Raw genomic sequence first — 24511 nt, forward strand, 5'->3', positions numbered from 1 at the left:
GCCTCTGAGTCAAGATGTAGGACTCTCAGCTCTGGCACCACGTCTGCCTGCACGCTGCCATGTTCTCCTTCGTGATCTTAATAGACTGAACCTCTGAAACTATAAGGGAGCCACCCTCAATGAAATGTTTTCCGTATAAGAATTGCTGTGGTCGTGGTGTTTCTTTCCAGCAATAGTAAACCCTAACTAATATGATCTCTAACTTGTTACTTTTTCCTTGACGGGTCATCCTCACTTTACCCTTATATAACTCCCTGTCAATACAGCAGAGGTTGCCGTGGCTGGGGCCATTGCATTTCTCTTTGACCTGCATTTTCAATTGTTTACCTCCTGCTTTCAATCTTACTGCTCAGTCTTAGTCTTACTCAGTCTGTGGTACTTTTTCCCTTTCCTTGTTTTATGAACTTGATAATTTTGATCAGGATTGGTCAGATAGTTTTAGAGTGGCCTCAATTTGGCTTTGTCTATTTTTTTATGATTTGGTTGAGTTTATGCATTTTTGGCACAAATAACGCAAAAGCAATATTGTATCTTTTCAAATTCCTCCTATCAGAAGGCATATCATGGGCTGGAGATACAGCTCAGTTTGATAGAGTGCTTTTCTAGCATGCACAAAGTCCTGGCTTTGGTCCCCTAGACCACATGAAAATCTGATACTTGGTATACACCTGTTACTTTAGCACTTAGGAAGTGAAGGCAGGAACATCAGAAGTTAAAAGTTATCCTTAGGAACATAATGACCAGCCTGGGCTACATAAAGTCTCATCTCAAAAAACAGAAAAAAAACGAAAAGAAAAAAAAAAAGGAAGGCACATTATGTAAACATCTCTAGTTATTGCTAATATTGTTAACTTTGGTAACTTAATTACAGTAGGATCCCTATATTTTCTCTATAAAGTTGCTATATTTTCCTTGGGAAGTAATGATTACCTTGTTGGGCAATATTTTGAGGCTCTGAAAATGTATGGCTTTTCATTACACTTTTTGCCCACTAGTTTTTAGCACTCATTGACAATTATTCTTTACATTTTGCTGTTATTATTATTGTGCATGTGTGCCTTTCTGGTGGTGGGGTCAGTTCCTTAATAGGACACATATGAGTAAAAAGACAATGAGCAGGTCCCTGATATGGTACTATGCCATATTTGGCTTTCTTATAGAAGTAGAAACGTATTTAACTAAATGTAAGTGATTACTTCTGTCCAGAGGTAATCTAGAAGACCCCTCTGAACAAACAGGTCTAAAATGAACTCTTCAAACTCAGTTGGGTCTTGTTTATTAAGACACTGATTGAGTAAGAGAGAGACAGTGCTGTGGGATGGTCTGTATGTCAAGTGTATTGCTGATTGGTCAATAAATAAATCACTGATTGGCCAGTGGCCAGGCAGGAAGTGTAGGCGGGACAAGGAGGAGAATAAAGCTGGGAAGTGGAAGGCTGAGTTAGAGAAACACTGCCAGCAGCCACGATGACAAACAGCATGTGAAGATGCTGGTAAGCCACGAGCCATGTGGCAAGGTATAGATTTATAGAAATGGATTAATTTAAGATATAAGAATAGTTAGCGAGAAGCCTGCCACAGCCATACAGTTTGTAAGCAATATAAGTCTCTGTGTTTACTTGGTCGGGCCTGAGCGGCTGTGTGACTGGCAGGTGAGAGAGATTTGTCCTGACTGTGGGACAGGCAGGAAAACTCTAGCTACAAGACAGAACTTGCAAAATTATATCATAAAGCTCAGAGAGATGAAGGAATATCTTAGCTATTCATGGAGATATTGGGGTATCTATGGTTGAGTTTCACCTCGGTCTTGCCGGAAGAGGAGACAGAGATCTCCAAGAGACTCAGAGAAATAGGTTGTCTGAGCTTCTGGGTGTGGAATAGTTTTAGCTCTAGACAGATGAATTCACAGTGACAGCCCTTGCAGCTTAAGATGGAGGTAAGATTTGATATGGTCACATTCTCATGGCTTTGAGTGCTCATTTATCATGCAGGACGATTTTAAGATAGACCTAGTCTCCTAACTTAATGTAAGGAGGTGATCCTAAAAAAGTGAAGTCATACTTGTGGCTGTTCCTGTCCTGTCCCTCAGTGACAGTCTTGATTATCTATCTGTCCCTCAGTGACAGTCTTGATTATCTATCTGAAAGGTATAACATACTGAAAAAGATAGTGAATTCTGGGTCTAGCAGGAGATCTGACTGGAGGAAGGGCCTACCATAAAGGGCTTAAGTGAGGTTGAGGTAGGCTATAGACTTTGGAGTAATACAGGATCATTACAGTACAACTGGGAGAAGACTGGGCTAAGAATGTAGTCTTGAGGGCACATTTAGTAAGATCTCTCCCAAGAGTTCAACTGGCCCTTTCTACCTTCCTAGAAGACAGACAATGTCAGCTATGGTGATTCAAGCCTCTAGTCTCAGTACTTGGGAGGTAGAGGCAGGTTGATCTCTGTGAGTTCTAGGTCAACATGGTCTACACAGCAAGTTGTAGGCAAGCCAGGGCTACACAGTGAGACCCTGTATCAAACAAAACAAAGTCAACCAACAACAACAAAAAAATCCCAAAGATGAGGATGTCAGGATGCATAGAGATAATACTTAATTTTGAGAGTGATATTAGAAATGAAAGCTGGTGATTATCTGTCTTTGGGGACCAGAGGAGCCTAAAGTGAGGGACAATGTATTCTATAAGAATGATGCCTGGGCAGCGGTGGCACATGCCTTTAATCCCAGCACTTGGGAGGCAGAGCCAGGCAGATCTCTGTGAGTTCAAGCCCAGCCTGGAGTGAGATCCCAACAGAGTGAGATCCAGGAAAGGCGCAAAGCTACACAGAGAAACCCTGTCTCAAAAAAACAAAAAAGAAAAAAAAAAGAATGATGACTATCTCTGAGGCCCCTTTTTATTTTTCTAGGGAATGCCTCCATCGATCTGGTGAAGGTATTCACAAGAACTAATAGGTATTTGAGTCCCTTGCATGGAGGTAGGTGAATGAACTCTACTTTCTAATCTTCCTGTGGCATACTTCACTATGTTGGTCAGGCTGTAAAAGGAAAGGGTGTGAGGACTCCTTTAGGACTGGCCTGACAACAGGCTGGAAAAGCTTTGGAAATGGACCATAAGGAACTCTGGTGTCTGTGAAAAGAGCTCAACTAGAATTCGGATGGTCTTAGCCCCCCAAAGTGTGGCTTGATGCAAACAAAAATCTTCCATTGGGAGGATCCATGGAGAAACAGGTTGTTTTCTGGGCTCTGCACTATGCCTCCAGGGTCCTCTGAGGATGTAGAGAAGATATTGGAGAATTGGACTGGCAACTAAGGCAGCCTGAAGTAGAAGCTAAGCCGCTTGTTTTGCTGTTGGTCACTTTGTTAAACAGAGACATGCCTCTGGAGCTTCAAAGAGTTTTAGATCAGCCTGAAACTTAGACAAGGCATCTCTTTGTAGAAGGAGAATGGAGCAATTGCTTAGGACCAGAACAAAGAGATTTGCATATATTGCAGGTAAACAGGGGTGTTATCTCACTGGTTGAAGCTTGCCATCAATATCAGTGAGGAGGATCTGGGACTGGAGGGTTGAACCAGAGAAGGTGGTAGGAGCTGATGAAACGATGGTAATATTTAAAATGAAAGTAATTTTTCCCCTGCCACATCTAGGGTTTTCCTAGTCTCATCCCTAGAGATGGAGAACACAGGAGCTTGTAGAGTCCTCGAAATCTGGCAGTCCTCAAGGGGAAGGGATTCTCCCCCTGGCTCCCACCATGCCCCATAGAATGCCTTATAGTCCAGGAAGAGAATCAGGAGCATTTGTCTTTTTCTGAGTTTGATTTGACCTGCAGCCCCTGGATGAATACTGGCCTCCCTTCGTGAAGGACAGTTATTAGTCCACAAATTATTAGAACATTTTGTTTCTAGTACACTTTGCAGATCGGACATAACTCAGTCTCACAACATTGACTTGACTGAGCTGTACCCCAAGAATAGAGAGAGACCTTCCAACTTGCAGAGCTGAAACCCACTTACACACTGGAGCCAAACCTGTCTGGTTGGTCAGGCTGCTCACAAACTGAGATTGCCAAAAAAACCAACTGTGAGTGAAACCAAATTTAACTGTCCCGAAGAAACTGAAAACTTGGATAAAAAAAACAAAAACAAAAACAAAAACCCTGGTTTCCCATAAGCAGCTTGGATCACGAAGTCCAGCCGGGCTGGATAAAAAAAACAGGCACAAATCGCTGTGATCACTGTGTCCCGAACTGAGAGTAATGATGGTCTCCAGAAGCAAGGAAAGCAGGGTCCTTACCTTACAGAGGCTAAGGAGACTGCTCAGCTCTTCAGGGCCAGGCTGCTGGCCATCATAAGCACCCAGGCTGAGGAGTGGCCCAGGGTGCAAGGGATCTGTTCTCAGGCTAGGCCTTGAAAGATAGCGTCTAGAATGAGTAGCCCAAGGTATGGGACAGGGAAAGCATTTAACCGGCCAGAATTAATACAAACACTTTAATAAAGAAGAGATGCTGTGGATAGAAATAGTGTGGGTCAAGGAAACCTCTCAGGAGTCTGGGTAGAGGGAGAGAGACGGTGGGAGGGAAGGAGGGAGAGAGAGAGAGAGAATGAATCACTTCACTAAGGGAAATGAGGTCGTCTTATAACAGTAAAGAGAAATTACTTAGGCTCTTTGCTTGGGGTCCAATTTGAATAGAGTTCAATAGAAGAGCTCATTATCTGGATGGTGTGGGACAGACAAAAACCAATATTTTTATTTAAAGCAGGTTGATTATAAATACAATCTCTTTCTAAAGAAAAAAAGGGGATAGTTTAGATATGATAGGATGAAAGGGTAGATTAATGAACCTACTTTTAAAGAGTAACAACTTGTTTAAAATATTTTACATTGCTACAGATTTTAGTTTATTGATACAAATTTAAACTTAATTTTGTTATACTGTATATATATTTCTATTCTTGTTTGAGGTATTATGTTTATGTAACTCATTTAAAATTATAATGGATAATTAAAAAATAGATTAATAATTAGTCATCTATGATAATATTTGTAGCCATGTTAGTTAAGTCTTCTAGGTATACATAGATATATTTCAGATAGATAGGTAGTCTTCAAACACTTCAAAGACCTACAGAATATGGCATTTAAAATGTTTTAAAAGTTTAGACTTTTTGGACAATGAGACATGTCTGCTCCTGACAGCACCGATTTACTTCAGAGAGGAGGATGGGCATCGAAGACACTCCATACGGAGTTTATCTTCACCTTGACAAAAATAGCCATTTGGGCAAGAAACTGTTCTTGCCTAGACTGCCTGATCAACTGGACATACAGGACCCATACAAAGGTGACCACTGAACTTTGCTTGACAAAATGGTCCTTCAGGTTCCTGCTTTGCAGAGAAAACTGCCAGACATTCTACAGGACACAGAGAAAAATAAATAAGAGACTCTAGGCCTGTGGGCTGAAGACAGATGCCCCAACCTTACAAGAGAACTTTGAATGACTGTCCAGGCTGCCAGCTGTCTCTGTCTACCCTACAAGACTCCTAAGAGTTGCTTATATCCTTCTCCATTTCTCAGATAGTAATATATCCTTCTGAGGTCTTTGATATGGTTAAAGACTAGATACTTACAATTTTCCTTAGTTATAATAAAAGATAAGTTAGATATAAAACCTTAAACTTACAAATATAAGATAGATAGGATCTCTTCTTTAATATTGTAACTGTAATTCTTGCTTGATAATTGTTTTGTTATATGTAATTTTACTATGTTAAAATTAAAACCTTCCTTTTTAAGAAAAGAAAAGGGGAAGTGCTGTGGGATGGTCTGTATGTCAAGTGTGTTGCTGATTGGTCAGTAAATAAATCACTGATTGGCCATTGGCTAGGCAGGAAGTATAGGCGGGACAAGGAAAAGAATTCTGGGAAGTGGAAGGCTGAGAGAGGGACACTGGCAGCTGCCATCAGGACAAGGAAGATGTAAGGTACCAGTAAGCCATGAGCCATGTGGCAAAGTAAAGTTTAATAGAAATGGGCTAAATATAAGAGTAAGAGCTAGACAATAACAGGCCTGAGCTAATGGCCAAGCAGTTTAAATAATGTAAGAGTCTGTGTGTTTATTTTATAAGTGGGCTCTGAGACTGGCGGGACTTGATGATGGGAGCTGGAGAGAAATTCTCTAGCAACATCTGGAGATAGTAACTGAAAAAAAAATTAAAGTTCTTTAAAAAATATGTGTGTGTATCCATGCCCATGTGTGTAGATCACCACAGGGGTCAGAAGGAGACTTTGGATCCCTTGGAGCTGGAGTTACAGGTGCTTGTGAGCTACCTACAGTAGGTTATAGGATCTGAACTCCAGTCCTCTGCTAGAGCAGTAATTGCTCTTAACTGCTGAGTTATCACTTCAGCCACTACTTAGAATTCTGCTACTTTAAATTATTTTTAGACGGTTTCATACATGTACATAATAATTTTAGTCCTTTTCACCCTCTCTAACATTGTCTCACCCCATCTCCTTATGAAACCCTTCTAACAGGTCCCCCTCCTTTCATGTCTCTTTTTAAAAATGTGTGTGTGTTACCTACTGAGTTCAATTAGATGTGTCTCCATGAGCTAGGTAAGAGGTTATTTAGTGGAGAGTGGGCAACTAATCAGTGGATATACCACCAAAGCAGGTAACATCACATCACCCAACCACCATCAACAATCAACACTCCCATAGTTCCTTAGGGAAGGATGGCACCTCATGACCCTTCCTCCTTCCATGACAAGATGTTGACAGGCCCAATCTGGTGTAGGCCTTGTGCAGGTCACCAAAGTTACGGTAAGTTCATGAACACATCTAGTGTGTCATGTCCAAAGCACACTGTCTTTGGCTGTCTAATCATTGAGGCCACTACTGCACATGAGATGAAGTAGTAAAGTTCTGTAAGCCACTTTTCCTTTTTGAGACTGTCTGAGGAGAGATTCCAGGGGCCATTAGGAGTTGGGTTCTTATTGTCTAAGTAAGACATCACAAGTCTGCTTCAGGCTCTAAGCAGTTTGTATCTGATTAGTTGAAAGTGAGGTGTTTTGATTTTTTCTTTTTTAATTTTGTCCTTTTCATTAACTTTTTTTGTGTGGCTACATTTGGTGAAATCTGATGTATAGATATTTGGATTGAGAAGAGCAGAAGGTACAAAAGGCAGAGGAAAGATAAAAGTTAGGCGACCTGCATTGGGGTCCTAGCGGTGGATATACTGCAACAGTCACCTGCTGGTTTTTTTTTTTCCAGACAGGGTTTCATTGTATAGCTTCAGATTTCCTGGAACTCGCTCTGTAGACTAGACTGGCTTTGAACTCAGAGATCCACCTGCCTCTGCCTCCCTAGTGCTGGGATTAAAGGTGTGTGCCACCCAGCTTGGCATAGTCACTTAGTAAAGGCTTTCAGTATATAACCTTAACTCATCTGACAGAAGGAAGAAGGAATAATAGTGTTCTCTGCATAGAACAGGAAAATAATACTTAGTATATGCCTTATCCGAGGTTATGATATTTAACAGAGAAAAACAAACACCCTACAGATCATCACCAGCTTTCATTCAAGCCCTGTTCATGAGGTTGTGCAGCCTTACTGATCTCTGGTGAGTTGGTGACTGCACTAGGGACTTTGGTTGGAAAATTCAAGAACAGCATGTGCTGCTGAGGAAAACCAAGGGTATGCCTCCGTGTGATGGGTTACTTTTCTACGAAAAAGAACATGCCATTGCCTTGATAAGTTTGGTGGGGTGCAGCAAGAGTTAGAGGTCATTTCCTCAGAGAATTCCTATTGCTATCCATCAATTATCCAGGAGATGTACCATCACTCCCACATACTGCTGTGCCAGGGAGGCTGGCTTCTGCACACCCTTGCCCCTGAAACACTGTAGAACTTAAGGATGGGGGAGAATTTCCTGTTAGCATTTGTCAGGCCAAATCCTACCCATTGCTTCTTTTGTTTTTTTGAGACAGGGTTTCTCTGTGTAGCTCTGGCTGTCCTGGAACTTCTTCTGTAGATCAAGCCGTCCTTGAACTCCGAGATCAGCCTGCCTCTGCCTCTCAAGTGCTGGGATTGAAGGTGTGGGTCATCATGCCTGTCTTCGGTTGTCTTAAGTATTTATTATTGAGGCATTTTACTTCTTTGGTTAGGTTTATTCCTAGGTGTTTTTCTTAAAGCTAATCTGAATGAAGTTTCCCCATTAATTTCTTTTCTTTTCTCTCCTTTGATTTTTCGTTTTTCAAGACAAGGTTTCTGTTTCTCCCTAGCCATCCTGGCCAGACGGCTCAGAGATTCACTTGCCTTTGCTTCCTGAGTGCTGGCATTAAAGGGGTAGGCCACTACTGCCCGGCAAATGTCTTTTTTCCTCTTAATTCAAGTTACTGTATGACTCCCATTTTATTTATTTGAATTAATTAAACAGATCTAGTTACTGTTATGCTAATTACATATATTTCATTTTGACATTTTCATACATGTACAATCATATTGACCTGATTATCTTCCCTTGACCCTCTCCCCACGTCTTTACTTTGAGTGTATGTGTGTGTGTGTGTGTGTGTGTGTGTGTGTGTGTATGACCCAATGAGTTTCATTAGGGCTGTTTGTAGGGTAAGTGAGAGTTTGTTCACAGAAGCATTTATATTTTACCAGTGGGGACTACTGAAGAATAAATAAGCCTCTTTCTCCCTAGCAACCATCAACTGTATATACATCACTAGGAAGGATTAGGGCCAAATGAGTTCCTCTTCCTTTCAGGATAGGGGTTGGTCTAGCTTTGTGCAGATCTTGTGCAGGTAATATGAGCTGCTGCGAGTTCAAGAGTGCTATTTCAAGTCAGGAACTCAGCATTCCTTACCACTCCCCACAAACCCTCCAAGGTCCTGTGTTTTTGTGTTGTGGTTTGAATGTCCCTTCTGGTTTTATTTCAGAATCCTTTCATTGACTGGGCTACTGCTAAAGGCTCAATCCTCAGTACCACTCAGTGAGGAGAATTCAAACTGTTTTAACAACAATAAAATAAACCCATGAAAGGTATAGAAATGTGCATGGCATCACATGGAGCCTGGTGATCCATCATCATTGACCATAAAACTAAAAATGAAAAAACTACTAAGGAATATGCTATAAGCTAAAAGTAATATTTAGGGCAGATGTAGAAATTGTAAATGGATGGGATACAAGAAATAGACAGAGCAAATGAAGAAATAGAGGGGAAATAAAGAGGAAGAAAAGAAAACAAAGAGTGAAGAAAGATATAAGGAGGGAAAGAGAAACAAGGAAGAGATTTGAAAAAAATCAAAGAAATGCAAAAAGAAAACAACAAAACCCATTAATGAAAAACTTCATAAACAACAGCAATTTAATGTAAGAATGGGCATAACCCAGGTGGTGGTGGCGCACGTTTTTAATCCAAGCACTAGGGAGGCAGAGCCAGGCAGATCTCTGTGAGTTTGAGGCCAGTCTGGCCTAAAGAGTGAGATGCAGGACAGGCACCAAAACTACACAGAGAAACCCTGTCTCAAAAAAAAAAAAAAAAAAAAAAAAAAAAAAAGAATGGCCATAAAACCACAAAGTAAAAATATTTAAAAACCAGTAAGTTAAAGTGGAAAATATTAAATGTAGAGGGGGTTGGAAAAAGCAGAAAAAAAAATGATAACAAGTAGCCACCCAACTAAGCAAAAAACATGTACAGATACAGAGAAGGACACCAATGAAAAAATTAAAACAACAACAAAAAACAGTCCCAATAAGGAAAAAATTTGTAGACAAATTTAATACATTACTAAGGAGAATAACAACTAGAAATACAAAAAGTTTAAATAATACAATAAAGTAACAAAAGTGATGAAAATACAATAAATAGGAAAAAAATCAAGAGAGAGAATGCATCGAGAAGGAGAGAGAGGAGAGAGAAAGAAAGAGAGAGAGGAGAAAAAGATAGAGAAGAGGAGAGAGAGAGAGAGAGAGAGAGAGAGAGAGAGAGAGAGAGAGAGAGAGAGAGAGAAAGTATGTTTCTTCTTCTAGAGTTTTAGAGACTTCCAGCCATATGCATAGGGCAAAAGTGTCACTTGAATTTGTGGACTTATCTTTCCTATGGTTATGCTGTTGTGGTCAGTACTGGACCGAGCTGTCTTTACCTCACTAACATTCCTTCTTTGCTTACAGGTGCCTCTGCCTAGCTTTGCGATCCGTGGGCTAGGGAGGTGCTCTGCACCCCCTCCTCTGCCTCCTCCCCTTCTCCTAGGAGACTTCCTGGATTATGTTCTCTAGGGTGGCTTATGCTTTAACTGAGGTGTGTCCTATGTGTACAACTGAGGTTGATGCAGGGTCTGTGTTCACACCTTCAAGGACTCCTCAGTCACCCTTCTGGTATTATACATACCCCGGAACTTCAGTCAAAGAGAAGAAACAGGTGGCTCCGGAGTTTGATATACCCCCTGGCCTCAGCCTGAGAGCTAGCAAACTCCAGGGTCAGCCTCAGCTGGTAAAATCTATTGTTGACCTAGGTTGGGGCTATCCCTCCCCATGCACTTCCTAGCCAATGCGGAGGCTCCTGCTACACACTCCTGTCAGCCTCAGCTACCCTGCTCTACACAACTGACTCCTTCATCCTTCTCCTCACTCAGGAGCCTTGACCAAGTTGAGGCTTCCTGATGTGTGGTTGTTCCCTAATCTTAGGCTCCCAAGGGGGCTCCATTTGAACAATAGGTCCCCTCTGGAGAGGGTACTCAGGTGCTTGCCTCTCAGACACATAGAGTGACAAAATGGGCTTTTTCTCCACCACTAACCAGTCTGCTGGAGGGATGAAGGCTACAGCGTGGTCCTGAGGGTAGGACTGAGTGCCTCTCATCTGTCCTCATCCCTTTGGAGGTAGCTTCCTCCTGCCACGCAAGGTGACTTCATGGTGGAAGCTGTGTTTGGTTTTCTGTTTTCTCTTTTCTTTGCACTTTTCATGTATTCTTTCATTTCCTCTCTGGATTTCTGAAGTCCCTCCTTTCTTTCTGTTTGGTGTTGAGTCCAATCCCCCCTGTCCCCCCCCCCCCCGCCCCCCTTGTTCTGACTTTCACTAGTTTACAATTGGCAGCTTCTACCCCGCTATCTTCTCAGAAACTTCGAAGTGAAATCTTCAAGTTTGATTTTTCACTTGTGGCTAGAGGTTGTCGTAGTTGATAAAAAAAAAAAAAAAAAAAAAAAAAAGTAGAGAGACCAAGAGGAAGCACTACGATTTCATAAATTAAATATGAATTTGAAATTATTTTCTTTATAAAACTATTTTCTAGACAATTGAAGTTTTACAAATTCTTTTCTTCTCTTCCCCCCCCCCCTCTGTGTTGCTTTCTAGCTAATGTACTATATGAAGGAAATTTCATTTGAAATGCATGATGGAAAACGGATGGTTCTGGATGAAAATGGAGATGTGCTCAATGGACATTATGATATCCTAAACTGGCAATTAGACGATAATGGAGAAATTTCCTTTGCAACGGTTGGGAAATTCAACTTCAAAAGCACTACTAAGTTTGAGCTCATTATTCCAAATAATTCTTCAATATTTTGGAACACTGAGTCATCAAAGGTTAGTTGCACTGATGGATTGTTTTATTTATATTTATATATTTTAAGGATATCAATGAAACGTAAAATACTTAGAAATTATTCTAGTTACAAATCAGTTTCCCTGGATACAACACATTTTAACATATATGAAAATCCAGATTTTTAAATTTTGGAATATTTTCTTGGATTTTAGTATTAAACATTAATTTCAGTATGTTATCTTCTCAAGCACTTTGGCCATAGTTATTTTGACCACTTTCATGTTTTATTTCCTTTTTCTGTTTATATTGTGATGAAGGGTATACATGTATGTGTGTGATACACATGTGTGCCTGTGGTTGTTTGTGTACATGCATGTGGAAACCAGAGGCCAATGTTGGGGTCTTCCTCAGTCATTCTTCATGTTGAGTTTTTTGAGACAGGGTCTCTCACTGAACTTGGAACTTGCCTATTTAGCTAGGCTGGCTGGCCAATGAGTGCTAGTGATTTACCTGGTTCTCTCACCAGTTTTGGGGCTACAGACGTATTCTGTCATGCCTGCTTTTATTTGGGTGTTTGGGATTTGACAAGCATTTCACCAGAGCAGTATTCCTAAACCTCTTCTGTGTTTACTTTTACCCAATCCACTCTCTCAGTGGCTTTTTCTTTACCTCATTTCTGTTCTGTGCTATTTTACTGCCTTTTGCTCAATACTTCTTATTACATTTTCTTTGGAATATATTCTTTAACTCCTTATTCTGTCTTAAACCCTGGAAATGTCTTTTTGTTATTTCTTTCACAAGTAAAGTCAACCCTTTTCATTTCTTTGAATTTTATATCTGCTGAAAAAACTTACATTTCTGTTTTAAAATTAAGTCTATTTTTAAAAGGATGCATAAGAACATAAAAGTCTTATTTATGAGCTACTCTGTGGTGTTTCCATGCATATGCACAGTCTGTAATATTTAGGTTAGCTATCTCTATCTTCTCAGATGTTTATCGTTTCTTTATGATGACAGCGTTTAAAGTCCTCACTTTTAGAAGTGTAAAGCACAACTAGAGTCATCTTACTATGCAAGTGCACACCAGAACTTCCTACTTTTATCTAGTTGTAACTCGGTACCAATTGACCAGCCTTTCGATTCTGCCCTTTCCAGGAAGTCTGTCCAGCCGCTGACAATGACTATGCTAGGACCCTGATCTCTAATGAGATCTCATTTTAGACTCCATGTATGCATGAGGTCAGAGAGTACTTACCTTTCTGAGTGTGGTTTACTCCCCTTACTATGTAATCTCCAATGCTGTCTATGTTGTGGCAAATGTCAAGATTTAATCCTTTTGCTACGACTGAATAATACTCAATTGTGTTTCTGCACTAGATTTTATTTATTCACTCATCGGTTCATGAACAGAAGTAGTTTCTTATCTATTGTGGATAGTGCTGCAATGACATGTGAGTGCAAATATTAGGAACACTGATTTATTTTCCTTTGGATCTATAGCCCATATTGAGATTGTTGAATCATGTGGTAGTTTAAGTTTCTAACATCCAGCCATACTGTTTCCATCAGTGCCTGTACCAACACACATTCCCTGCGGCTGTGTACAGTGTTCTCATTTCTCCACAACCGTACCCACACGATTTTTGTCTTCAAAAAGTATCTTTTTAGGGTGGACATAAAATAGTATTTTAAATTTATTCTTTCAAAATTTCATACATGTATAGGAAATATTTTGATTTTTACCTATTCCCCCTGCTTCCTCTCTCTACTTCTCCCTGGGACTTACCAACCTATCCCTCTCACAAATGCGTGTCCTCTTTATAAATTACTTTATTATTAGGAGCTCCTGAATCCAATTAGTGCTGACCACATGTGCATGGGTGTGGGGCCATCTGCTGGTGCGTGGACCACATCCCTAAAGTAAAGTGACTCTCCAGCGCAGCAGCCATCAACTGTTAGTAACTCTTCAGCTAGGGGTGGAAACTTGGGTGCTCGTCCCCCATCCACGCTGGAATTTTGATTGACCTTTTGTAGGCAACCACACCAGCTGTGAATTTATGCATGGAACAGCCATGTCGTGTCCAGAGGACAGCACTTTATAGCACCCCTCCCCATCTTCTCCACCCTTTGGCTCTTAGGGTCTTTCTGCCTACCTCTTCGTAACGTTTCCTGAGCCTTGAGTAGGGGGAGGTTGGATCCATGACCTTCAATGTCTGAACACTCATCACTGATTTTCAGCATTTTCATCATGGATCATGTACTCAACTTTTTGTCTTTAATGAAATATGAGTTGGGGGAAGTTGCACAATAGAGTTTTGACAATATAATTTAGTGTTTCCTATTTAGTGACTTGTAGAAGTGTACAAGTGACATGGTTACACAGATAATTTAAATCTTCCATGTGAATCTCAGGATGGAGGACTGGAAAAAAATCACAGAATGATGAAAGCAATGTCACTGGGGCCAGAGGGAACTACTGCTTTGGAAGCTTTCTTAATGAGAGTCTGGGAGGAGTTTCCCACCCCCTACTTTAACTTTCCTCTTGCCCTGAAGTCTGAGATCCCCCAAATAAGGTTTTGAGCTCCTACCCTGTGCCTCACATAGATAGGATCTTTTTCACCTGTCAGTACTTGCTCTAAGATTTCTATGCCTAGCGATATACATGTTGATTTATACATATTCCCAAAACTGCACACACACCTCTTCTTACACTCTACTCTCTCTTTTCTTGGTGCATCCTGAAGCAGCACTTGAATACATTATGGCTGGAAATCAAAATAGCATATCAGTGTATGCCACATGGGGAAAGTAGAACTCTCCTCTTCATTTCCTTCTTCCCTTCTTTCCTTCTTCCCTTCTTTCCTCCCTCCCTCCCTCCCTCCCTCCCTCCTCCCTCCCTCCCTCCCTCTGTCTCCCCCTTCCTCCCTCTGTCCCTCCCTCTCTCCTTCCCTCTTTTTAAATGTTTGGTATTTTTGAGATAGGGTCTCACAGTGTAACCTGGCTTGCCTGGAACTCACTATGTAGACCAAGAGGCAGAGATCTGTCAGCCTCTTAATCCTGAGAGCTAGGATTAAAGGTGTGCGCCACCACTCCCTGCATTTCATGTCTTTGTTCAGGAGCTGTTTTGTCCAACTCAGTAGCCCCTAACTTCAGTTAACTTTTCAAGTGTACATTAATTACAACAGGGCTGGTAGACTGCTTGCCTAGTATGCTTGAGGCCTTAAGTTTGATCTCAGAATTGCACTCAAAAAGTAAGTAAATCAAAATTAAATAAAGTGGGAAATTTGGTTCCTTAGTCGCATTAGCTATATCAAGGGCTCAATAGCCACAGGTAGCCAGATACCATGCAGGCCAACACAGAAATGTGATCCTTCTATAACTGCAGAAAGGACAGAGCTGCCTTAAGCCTAAACCTCTTCTGTGGGGCTGAGCTCACTGCCTGGAAGATGAAATACTTTAGAGATGAATCTTGACACTTGCTTTTCATGCTTCTTGAACAGTCCAGTATACTGTTTGAATGAAAAAGGAAAATGTTTGCCCATACAAGGTTTGCAGGTTCCTATTCTACTCTATTTGAAAGAAAACTAATAAAAGTATAATAGTATATTTCTATTTTAATAAGTTTTCAGTATAGTCATTTTATTTCTCTTCTCTATTAAGATTGATATTATATTTGTATAATAGTGCTTCAAATGCAATTCAACACTAACTTAATAAGCATTTACTAACAGCACCAGTCATATATGTTTATATCTTAAGGATGGAAAGCCTCATAGGTTTACATTTTCTTTTGTTTTCTGAGACATGATCTCACTATTAGCTAAGACTTGCCTCAAATTCATGAACCTCCTTCCTTAGCCTCCCAAGTTCTGAGATTACATCTAAGTATTACTCTTTCAGAAAGAGCATTTTATCTGCCCTTTAAGAAACTGATCCTAGAGCCTCGAGTGGAAGGGTTTAATGGAGACATCTCATTTAGGACTGAGTGTTCCAAAGTCTCTCACTCTTTGCACGTTGTCCAGTTGTGGGTCTCTGTATTAGTTCTCATCTGCTTCGGGAGGAAGCTTCACTGATGATGCGGAGAGAGACACAGATCTATGAATACAGCAGCATGTCATCATCAGGAGTCCTTTTTTTTTTTTTTTTTTTTTTTTTTTTTTTTGCTATGTTCTTTAAACAGAATAATGGTAGTAGGTTTTCTCTTAGGCTCATGATCTACGAACCTGGCCAGGTCCGTGGCCACTTCAGCAGTGATGGGTATGAGGTACATCTCATAAAATGGGCCTTAAATCCAATAAAAAAAAGTGGTTGGTTATTTTTATGACATTTGTGCCACTCTTACATTAGTATATTTTGTAGGGAGTTGATGCTATAGGTGATAGGGTTTGTAGTTAGATGATATTGATGATTACTTTTCTCCTCCAGCACCATGCAGAATACTTTCCAGCACCATGACTGCAAGTCAGTAGGGGTAAAGCTTCTAGTAGGGCATCAGCTCGACTTTACTGTGTTTGATAGCTTAAGTGTTGTCTCAGCAATAGGGCCTTACTCTCAGGTTGTGAAGAGCAACCAATAGCCTTGGCAATAGCCTGTGGTATTTGAGGAGTCTGTGAGATTCCCTTTGGGCAACAGGGATCTATACAGAAGAGGAGCTGAACAGATTTTAAGAGCCAGAGGTGGTGGATGACTCCAAGGAATGACTTTCAGACACAACATGATATGGAAGGAGGCCTGTGTTTGCTACAAAATTTCTAACCCAACTTAGCAAGAAAATATTCCTGGACTATCTCTCTTCTTTAATTTCTTTATGCCTTTCCAATTTCCTCCCTTGAACTTTTAATTTTTTTCCTACCATTTATGAAACAACTTTAATTTTAATATTATGCTGAAATGATTTTGCTGAGAGGAAATATATTTCAAGTTTTTCAGCATGATTATTGGAGGTTTAAGTTCTCCGAAAATGGGAACCGACTTAGCCAACTGTCCCATCTGCAGTATATCACGTGATACTAGTTTGGTCTTGATCACCAAGATAACAAAGAAGTCATTAGAGTTAGTTCGGCATTTCCAGAGTCAATCACAGGACTCTTCTTCAGTAGAAATTCTTTCTAGGCTGCCCATATTCTCATGCTTTGACTGATATCTTCACTCACTATCCTGGGTTCATTTCCTCTATAAATAGGACACCCATCTCCCTGGAAATACAATTGGGAACTTTCTCAGTTTCCCAAGAGGAAAAGTTTCAAGGCATTGTTACACCCACTGTCTTTGTCTTTGCTAGCTTCCCTACTCAGTCTGCACGGATGTGTGTCCTCCAGGGACCCGGAAGGGAGTTCGCCAGGGTGAACCCATCTGCTGCTTTGATTGCATCCCATGTGCTGATGGATATGTGTCAGAGAAACCAGGTACAGATGGTTGCTTTTTCACTAGTAGGAATGCAATTAGATTAAACATTTACTGACAAAAAGGTCCTTGGAAACATTTTTTTTTAATAAAAGATGTAAGTAGTGTATGGCAAAAATCATTAACATCTATCAAATTATTGATTGTTCTGTGCAGTGTGGATAAAGGATAAAAACATATAAAATGTGAAATATGAATAAACTCATAAAATCTTCCAACTACTTGTTTCTAAAATAGACTCAACACTCATTATAGTGTGAGAACAGTCATCCACTTGTCTTAAGGTTCTAAGCACTGAGAACACATGCATTGTGCAGCTGCTGCTGCATGAACTCCTACAACAGCTTGCTCAGTTGCTGCTCTCTGGAGGTGACTTAGGCAGCTTGGTTTTGTGAAGTGCGTTGGAGCACGTTTATTTATATTTCTACTTTTTGTTGTTGTTGAAGGAACAAAAAATGCACTTGTCTTTTGTCACATGACCCTTAATAGTAACCATGTAAGAAGGATACAATGGTCTGGGATGGAAAACAAGCATCCTGTAACCTGCACAACTCCCTGGCTACAAGTCCCCAGTCTTTACCCAGAATTCCATCCAGAGATGTCCAGACCAGGAGTCAGAGTGACTGACAGGGAACACCAGTCTTTACCTGGACCTTTAAATTAACATTGAGTAACCCATTCCCTCATCTGTCACACCCTCACCTCAAGTAGCCTTTCTTGTTCACCAGTGCTTCCTCTAAGAGCCTCCATCCAGACAGACTTAGCCTTCTTAGCCTCAGGGACCATGGTTGGTGGTTTGTTTTCCTTCCTACCCTCACCCTCACCACTCATTCAAATGAGCATCTGGAGTTGGGGACATTTGGATGGGCAAATACACGATTCTCCTCCACAAGGAGATATTGACTGAGGAAATGAAAACACCAGGGGTTTAACCAGTTGTGTCCCAATTCTTTTGATTGTTTTACCTCAGTAGCTGTTACTTTCTCATTGGTGGGCGGTTCTGGGGTTGATAAGGACACGTGCCTCTTTCCCCAATAGATAGATGGAGGAGAAAGAGAGGAGCACATCACTGGAAAAGATCAGTTCAAGAAAGCCTGAGATTGGGAAGAAATGCTCAATTCCTAAAATTAAAAACAACTCTCAGTCTGTCACAGCATTTGTAGGCACCAAGGCCCTTTTCCACTACTAATTTAAGATCATACACACACACACACACACACACACACACACACACACACACCCCACAAACACACATACCTTGCTCAAGTCTTTAGCTGTCCTGGACTGTTCACAGTTAAAAGTGACAAGTGGCTTTTCTTGCAGTCAATTCTCTGCTCTTTCTCAATAGGCCAAAGGGAATGTGATCCATGTGGGGAAGATGACTGGTCCAATGCACAGAAGAGCAAGTGTGTGCCGAAGGAAGTAGAGTTCCTCGCTTATGAGGAGGCCCTGGGGTTCACCCTTGTCATCCTCTCCATCTTTGGGGCACTTGTGGTCTTGGCAGTCATCGTGGTGTATGTGATCCACAGGCACACTCCGTTGGTGAAGGCCAATGACCGGGAGCTGAGTTTCCTCATTCAGATGTCTCTGGTCATCACCTTGCTCTCATCCATGCTCTTCATAGGCAAGCCACTCAACTGGTCCTGCATGGCCCGCCAGACCACTCTGGCACTGGGCTTTTGCCTTTGTCTGTCTTCCGTTCTCGGAAAGACTATTTCACTCTTTTTTGCCTACAGGATTTCCGTATCCAAAACTCGGCTTACATCCATGCACCCCATTATTCGAAAACTCATTGTGCTGATCTGTGTTTTAGGGGAGATTGGTGTATGCTCAGCTTACTTGGTGTTGGAGCCTCCGAGGGTGTACAAGAACATTGAACCTCAAAATGTAAAGATCATCTTTGAATGCAATGAAGGTTCTATAGAGTTTCTGTGCTCCATATTTGGGTTTGATGTCCTTCTGGCCTTACTGTGTTTTCTCACAACCTTTGTGGCTCGCCAGCTGCCAGATAACTATTATGAAGGGAAATGCATCACTTTTGGGATGCTGGTCTTTTTCATTGTCTGGATCTCTTTTGTGCCTGCTTACCTGAGCACCAAAGGCAAATTCAAAGTGGCCGTGGAAATATTTGCCATTTTGGCATCCAGCTATGGCTTGTTAGGATGCATATTTCTTCCCAAGTGCTTCATTATTTTGCTGAGGCCAAAGAGGAACACTGAGGAAACTGTGGGTGGGAGAGTTCCCACTATAGACAGGAGCATCCAGCTGACCTCAGCTTCTGTGAGCAGCGAGCTTAACAACACCGCAGTGTCGACTGTGCTGGATGATTAGAGTTGTGAGTCCCACGTGACATGCAGAGCCGGATGATGACCTGGTTCCACCTTCCCTTTCAGGTTGCTTCTGAAGCAGCTGCTTGATGCTCTGGGGTAATATTTGTTTGTGGCTGTGATAGTGTAAGGTTAACATGGTGAACGAAATCTCTTTCTGTGACATGCCATTGAGCATGGATTATAATGTCATTTATGATTGAAATAAGTTGAAATAAGAAACCATTCCATTTAGAATTTTAAAGTAGAGGATATAAATAAACACAGTTTATCAAAAATGGTAGTAAAATGGCTCATGAATATTTTTTTCTTAAATAGTGAGTATCTGTCCTAGATGTTTACATTAAATAAAAACACATAAGCAGGACACAGAGAACTTTTCTCATCCTATTGATACCTCCCTGAAATAGATAGTTCTATTTTTAAGAATTACAGCTCTGATGGTTGGGGAGATAGCTGGGTTGTTATGAGCACTGGCAGCTCTTCCAAAGGACCAGGGTTCAGTTCCTAGCACCAACATGGTGGCTCACAATGTTTGCAACTATAGTTCCAGGGAGCCAATGCCCTCTTTTCGAGTGTTTGGGTACCAGACATGAATGTAGTACACAAACATACATGCAAGCATAACACTAATACACATAAAATAAAAGAAATGAGAAAGCTGCAGCTCTGAAATCTCCCCTGGGAGCAGAAGCTCTAGAGAATTCTTGGAGGGTAATTTGTGCTTTGAAGGACTTGGTGTATAGGTCAAATTGAGAGGATTGAAACTGATAAAATTTTTTTATTGATAAAATTCAATTTCTTCTTAAGCTATTAATGAGAACAGATTAGCTTCTCTGAGCAAGCTATGATCCTGCTCCAGGCTTTCCTGGAAGAGAATAAGTGGAAAATGTCTGCAGTTCAAAACATTCCTCTGCATGAGAAATAAATGCAGAAGAGTTGAGATGCCAACCTAGCCATAAGTAGATTACAAGTAAAGAACTATGGCAAAGGGAGCAAATGTTTACCTAGAGCAGGGATTAGAATGCAAGACTTTTTAAACTGATTTTTAAAAATGATATACAATGATAGATAATCTACCCTCTGATTATACAGTTACTGGAATTTACTTCCCATCATTTTAGTGCCCTTGCCATGAAATTTAATGACCTTCACTTATTTATATGCATATGAGTTAAATGTGCTGCAAACAGAACTTACAGAAATGCAGATAGTCTCAAACTGCATGTGCACATTCAGTGGTAGAAGTACACCAGGACCGGAGCATGCTCTATTTTCAAGTGAGCTTAATATTTGTGAATTTCACTCCCTCAAACTTGGCAGAGATTTCTTCTGCAGGTGTGTTAGAGCAGAAAGTCAAACCATGATGACTTCCTTAGCAGGGAAAGTTGGGAACTTATTTACTGATTACAAAAGGAAAATCATTCTAGACCAGATAAAGGGAATGAGCTTCCCGTAATTTAAATGGGAAGTTTATATCAAGCCTTGGCAAAACTCAAAACTGATTACACTTGTTGGAGGGCCAGTGCACATAAGGGTTTTCCAGATAGACATCTATTCATCTAGCCATCACTGAATACTTTCCCAGCACTCATCATTGCCCTCATAACCATTAAATAAGTTTATATTACAAGTATGAAGAGGAGGGAAAGCGCTTTCTTTGTCCATCATTGCTTTAGTGTGTTTGAATATTTATTTGGCTTTTCATTCACAAGGCTACATTCTAGGAAAGAGAAAATGATTTTTCAGACCATAGAGCAATATAGGAAATGAAAATCCATAAGTCAACTTCTTTTTCAATTATACACACAGCTTGGATGTTCTTAATGATCCATATCAATGTTCAAACAAAGCTAGAAGGTAATTTATTTGTAATGATGTGACTTACTCAAAACTCAAAATATTTTAATTTCAATGTCACTTATTACTTTTCTGAGATGTTGAATATTGAACATATTCTCTCTATCAAGTTAATACAGAAGACCATCTGGTTAACATCTATGTTGTTTAAAAAATGATAAGCAGTGCGGTTACCGTCCGGGAAGGTCATGAGGCAGGAGCCAGGACAAAACCCAGTATCAGAGCTTTATTAGGAGGAAGGGGGTGGGGAACAAAAGAACCAGGCCTGGGGAAGAAACACGGGCAGAGAGAGAGATAGATAGTGGAGGGAGGAGAGAACAGAGAGGGGAGAGGAGGAGTCTGTGTCTGGCTCCCCTCCCCCCATGTAAAAGCAAAGAGCCTTTATTTTAAGCTCCGGAGCTTGGCCCCTCTGTCCAACACACAGCGGTGACAGCAGAGAGCCCTGAGCTCGGGTGGGATGGGTTTTTTTTCCTTTCTTTTCTTTTCTTTTCTTTTCTTTTCTTTTCTTTTCTTTTCTTTTCTTTTCTTTTCTTTCTTTTCTTTTCTTTTCCTTCCTTCTTTCCTTCCTTCCTTCCTTCCTCCCTCCCTCCCTCCCTCCCTCCCTCCCTCTCTCTCTCTCTTTCTTTCTTTCTTTCTTTCTTTCTTTTTAGGTTGAGGTGAGGGGATTTCCAGAGTTCAGGACCCGGATTGGCTGACAATTGTCTAGGGGTATCTGTAAAACAAAAAAATAGGTGTGTGTTAGACTCAAGAACATCTGTCCACCTTATCTATTGGTTGGAATATTTGGGATATTAGGTACTTCCTCATCCCTGGCTTTTTAAGGATTCCCATGCACATGAGCAGGTGGGCTTATGGAGCTATGCCACGCATGCACTGATTGCATGACCGCTCTGTGTGCATTTGTGTGATCACTCAGTGCACTGATGGGACCCCCTGCTCAGCTGCTGAACTGTGCGGTCATGCAGCTGGAGTGGCGGCAGAATCCTAACAATCTGCTCTATATTTCCTTCCTACCATATCTCTCAGTAATACTGTCTTATTAAGCCGGGCGGTGGTGGCGCACGCCTTTAATCCCAGCACTCGGGAGGCAGAGGCAGGCGGATCTCTGTGAGTTCGAGGCCAGCCTGGACTACCAAGTGAGTTCCAGGAAAGGCGCAAAGCTACACAGAGAAACCCTGTCTTGAAAAACCAAAAAAAAAAAAAAAAAAAAAAAAAAAAATACTGTCTTATTAATCTTGTACTCATTATAATTACTTTTCTAATCAGCATTAAGTTCAGTAAATCAAAGGTATAAATTTTACAAAAACAAAACATTAATTTGACTCGCACATTTAATGGCAATGTTTGTTTATGTCACTTTATACCTTCAAGGTGAAACCATTTGAGGTTATTTCTTGCTCATTTGGCACCAAAGTATTGTTATAGAACTGGCTGATGGCAGTTAAAATAAAAATATGTAATTGTCAAAATGTTATGGTTTAATTTGTAGTGTTTTAATTTTTTTATTAATTACATATCAAACATTAAACTATTTCCCATAATGTTGGAAGATTTTTTTGGATTAATATATCATTTAAAAACTATATCTAGCATAAGAGCAAGCCAGGCAACATTCAGCCTGGAGGAGAGAGGGGCTCACCAGCCCCCATCCCTAGCTGAAGAGCTTTTGACAGTAGATGTATTCTGGGAGAGGGAGAGATAATTTTCTTCAAGGGGAGGACCTTGACAGGTTGATCATGCTCCAGGGGATGGTCCCATACCCATTAATATATGGGCAGGACAAATTGGACTAAGGATATAAAAACTTAAGAGGAAGTTGGGAGACAGTAGAGGAGTGGAGTGTGGGTCTGGGAGGAATTAGAGGAAGGAATGGGGGATAAATATGACTAAAATACATTGTAGGCATGTATGAAATTTTCAAAGAATTAATAAAATTTTATTTTAAAAATTATTTCTAGTGAGTGACTGAAATCTTTGTTCACCTGCATATGTTGCTTTGTAAGAAAATCTTAACTAGAATTTGGTAGTGATATTCCTTACTGTGTCTGAACATTTGCTTGTAGCTGGTGATGGGCTCTAGGGAGAGGCCTGAATAATCTCAAGATGTTGCATTAAAATGATGATTTTGTTGATGTGGGAAGTAACAAAACCTTCAAGACAACATTACCTAATACATATTTAGTAAAAGGGATGTTTACAGCATAGGAGCTTAACCCTCCTACCACAAGATTAACTCCTTGCTCATTAAATATTGTTCATTAATGAGTGACTAAATAATCAATAATAATACAATTTCTGACTGCAAGCAAGTACATGAAAAAGGTAAGAAATTCCATCTTCCTAATTACCATCCTTAACATACAGCTTTGGCTGCCTCTCTTCTGTTCTTCTGACTTCAGGTGCTTTCCATGGTCAATGAAAACCTGGGTCTAACTGATTCTTGATGTGCAACATCTTCTCAAACCGCTTGCATCTATTATTTTCAGTGGTTGTCAACTGCTGCCTTTCTACCCACATCCTTATAACACAAACTGGTTGTACTCCTGCAGTTCTTGGGATCTATTTTTTAATTCACATCGTTCCCTTTTCATTTAACATTCTAATATTGTCCCATCCTTCCACACACCTTCATCTGTCTATGCAGCGTCCGTTCACCCATCCATTTGTCCATCCATCCACCCTTGAATATTAAAGAGTACTAGACTCAGGGCTGAACACAGAAAGTTTGCAATGACAAGGTATCAATCCCTGTCTTTAGGTGTTTGCTGTTTGGGGGATGGTAAATCATGTACTGAAAGTTTTTGTATGATGTGTTAAAGTTGTGATTCTGATAGAGAAGGAACAGGTTGATTCAGGGTCAAGAAAGGCTTCTTCAATGAGCTGACATTGAAAAAAATTCTGAAGGACAAGAAAGAACCAGGCCTGGGTCCAGCCTGGTCTGTGCCTGTGCAGGCTCAGGCTCACTTGCCAGCGGTCCTGCGGGCAGACGCCCAGGGCCGTGGGAAATGCAGTTATCAATACTGACTCCAGAAGAGAGAAGGGTAACAATGGGAAACATTGGAAAAGTTACCAGAAAGTTGTCATCATCAATGCCAGCTCAGTCAATGTCACAGGATACGACCTGAGGAATCTATACATCAAATAAGTACTTCAGAAAAGAATAGCAACATAGTTCAGCTTTGTTGAGTACTCCAGACTACTCAAAGGTGCTCTCGATGTATTAACTCCATGAACTGAGCCAGTCTCGGAGATTCACTGACTAGGCTGCAGCTTTATTGTCTTTGAGGATCCAATGCCTAGCAGAAGACCACAGTTCACAGTTTAAAAAAAATTTCCTAGAGAAGAAAGATCGTAAGCACCGTG

At 40.7% G+C, this 24511-nt stretch overlaps 1 protein-coding gene across 2 annotated transcripts in view; it reads left to right on the top strand.

Annotated features, from left to right (window-relative positions):
- LOC131912418 (vomeronasal type-2 receptor 1) overlaps positions 1-19292 on the top strand; it is a 29615-nt gene extending 10323 nt beyond the window's left edge. For both annotated transcript variants that reach the window (XM_059264712.1, XM_059264713.1), the window contains exons 4-6: positions 11363-11596; positions 16840-16963; positions 18310-19292. In XM_059264712.1, coding sequence (XP_059120695.1) covers positions 11363-11596; positions 16840-16963; positions 18310-19292 — 1341 coding nt within the window. The remainder of the gene's footprint in view (positions 1-11362; positions 11597-16839; positions 16964-18309) is intronic.
- The last annotated feature ends 5219 nt before the right edge of the window (positions 19293-24511 follow it).

Source organism: Peromyscus eremicus, chromosome 6, assembly GCF_949786415.1.
Source record: "Peromyscus eremicus chromosome 6, PerEre_H2_v1, whole genome shotgun sequence".
Lineage (NCBI taxonomy): Eukaryota > Metazoa > Chordata > Mammalia > Rodentia > Cricetidae > Peromyscus > Peromyscus eremicus.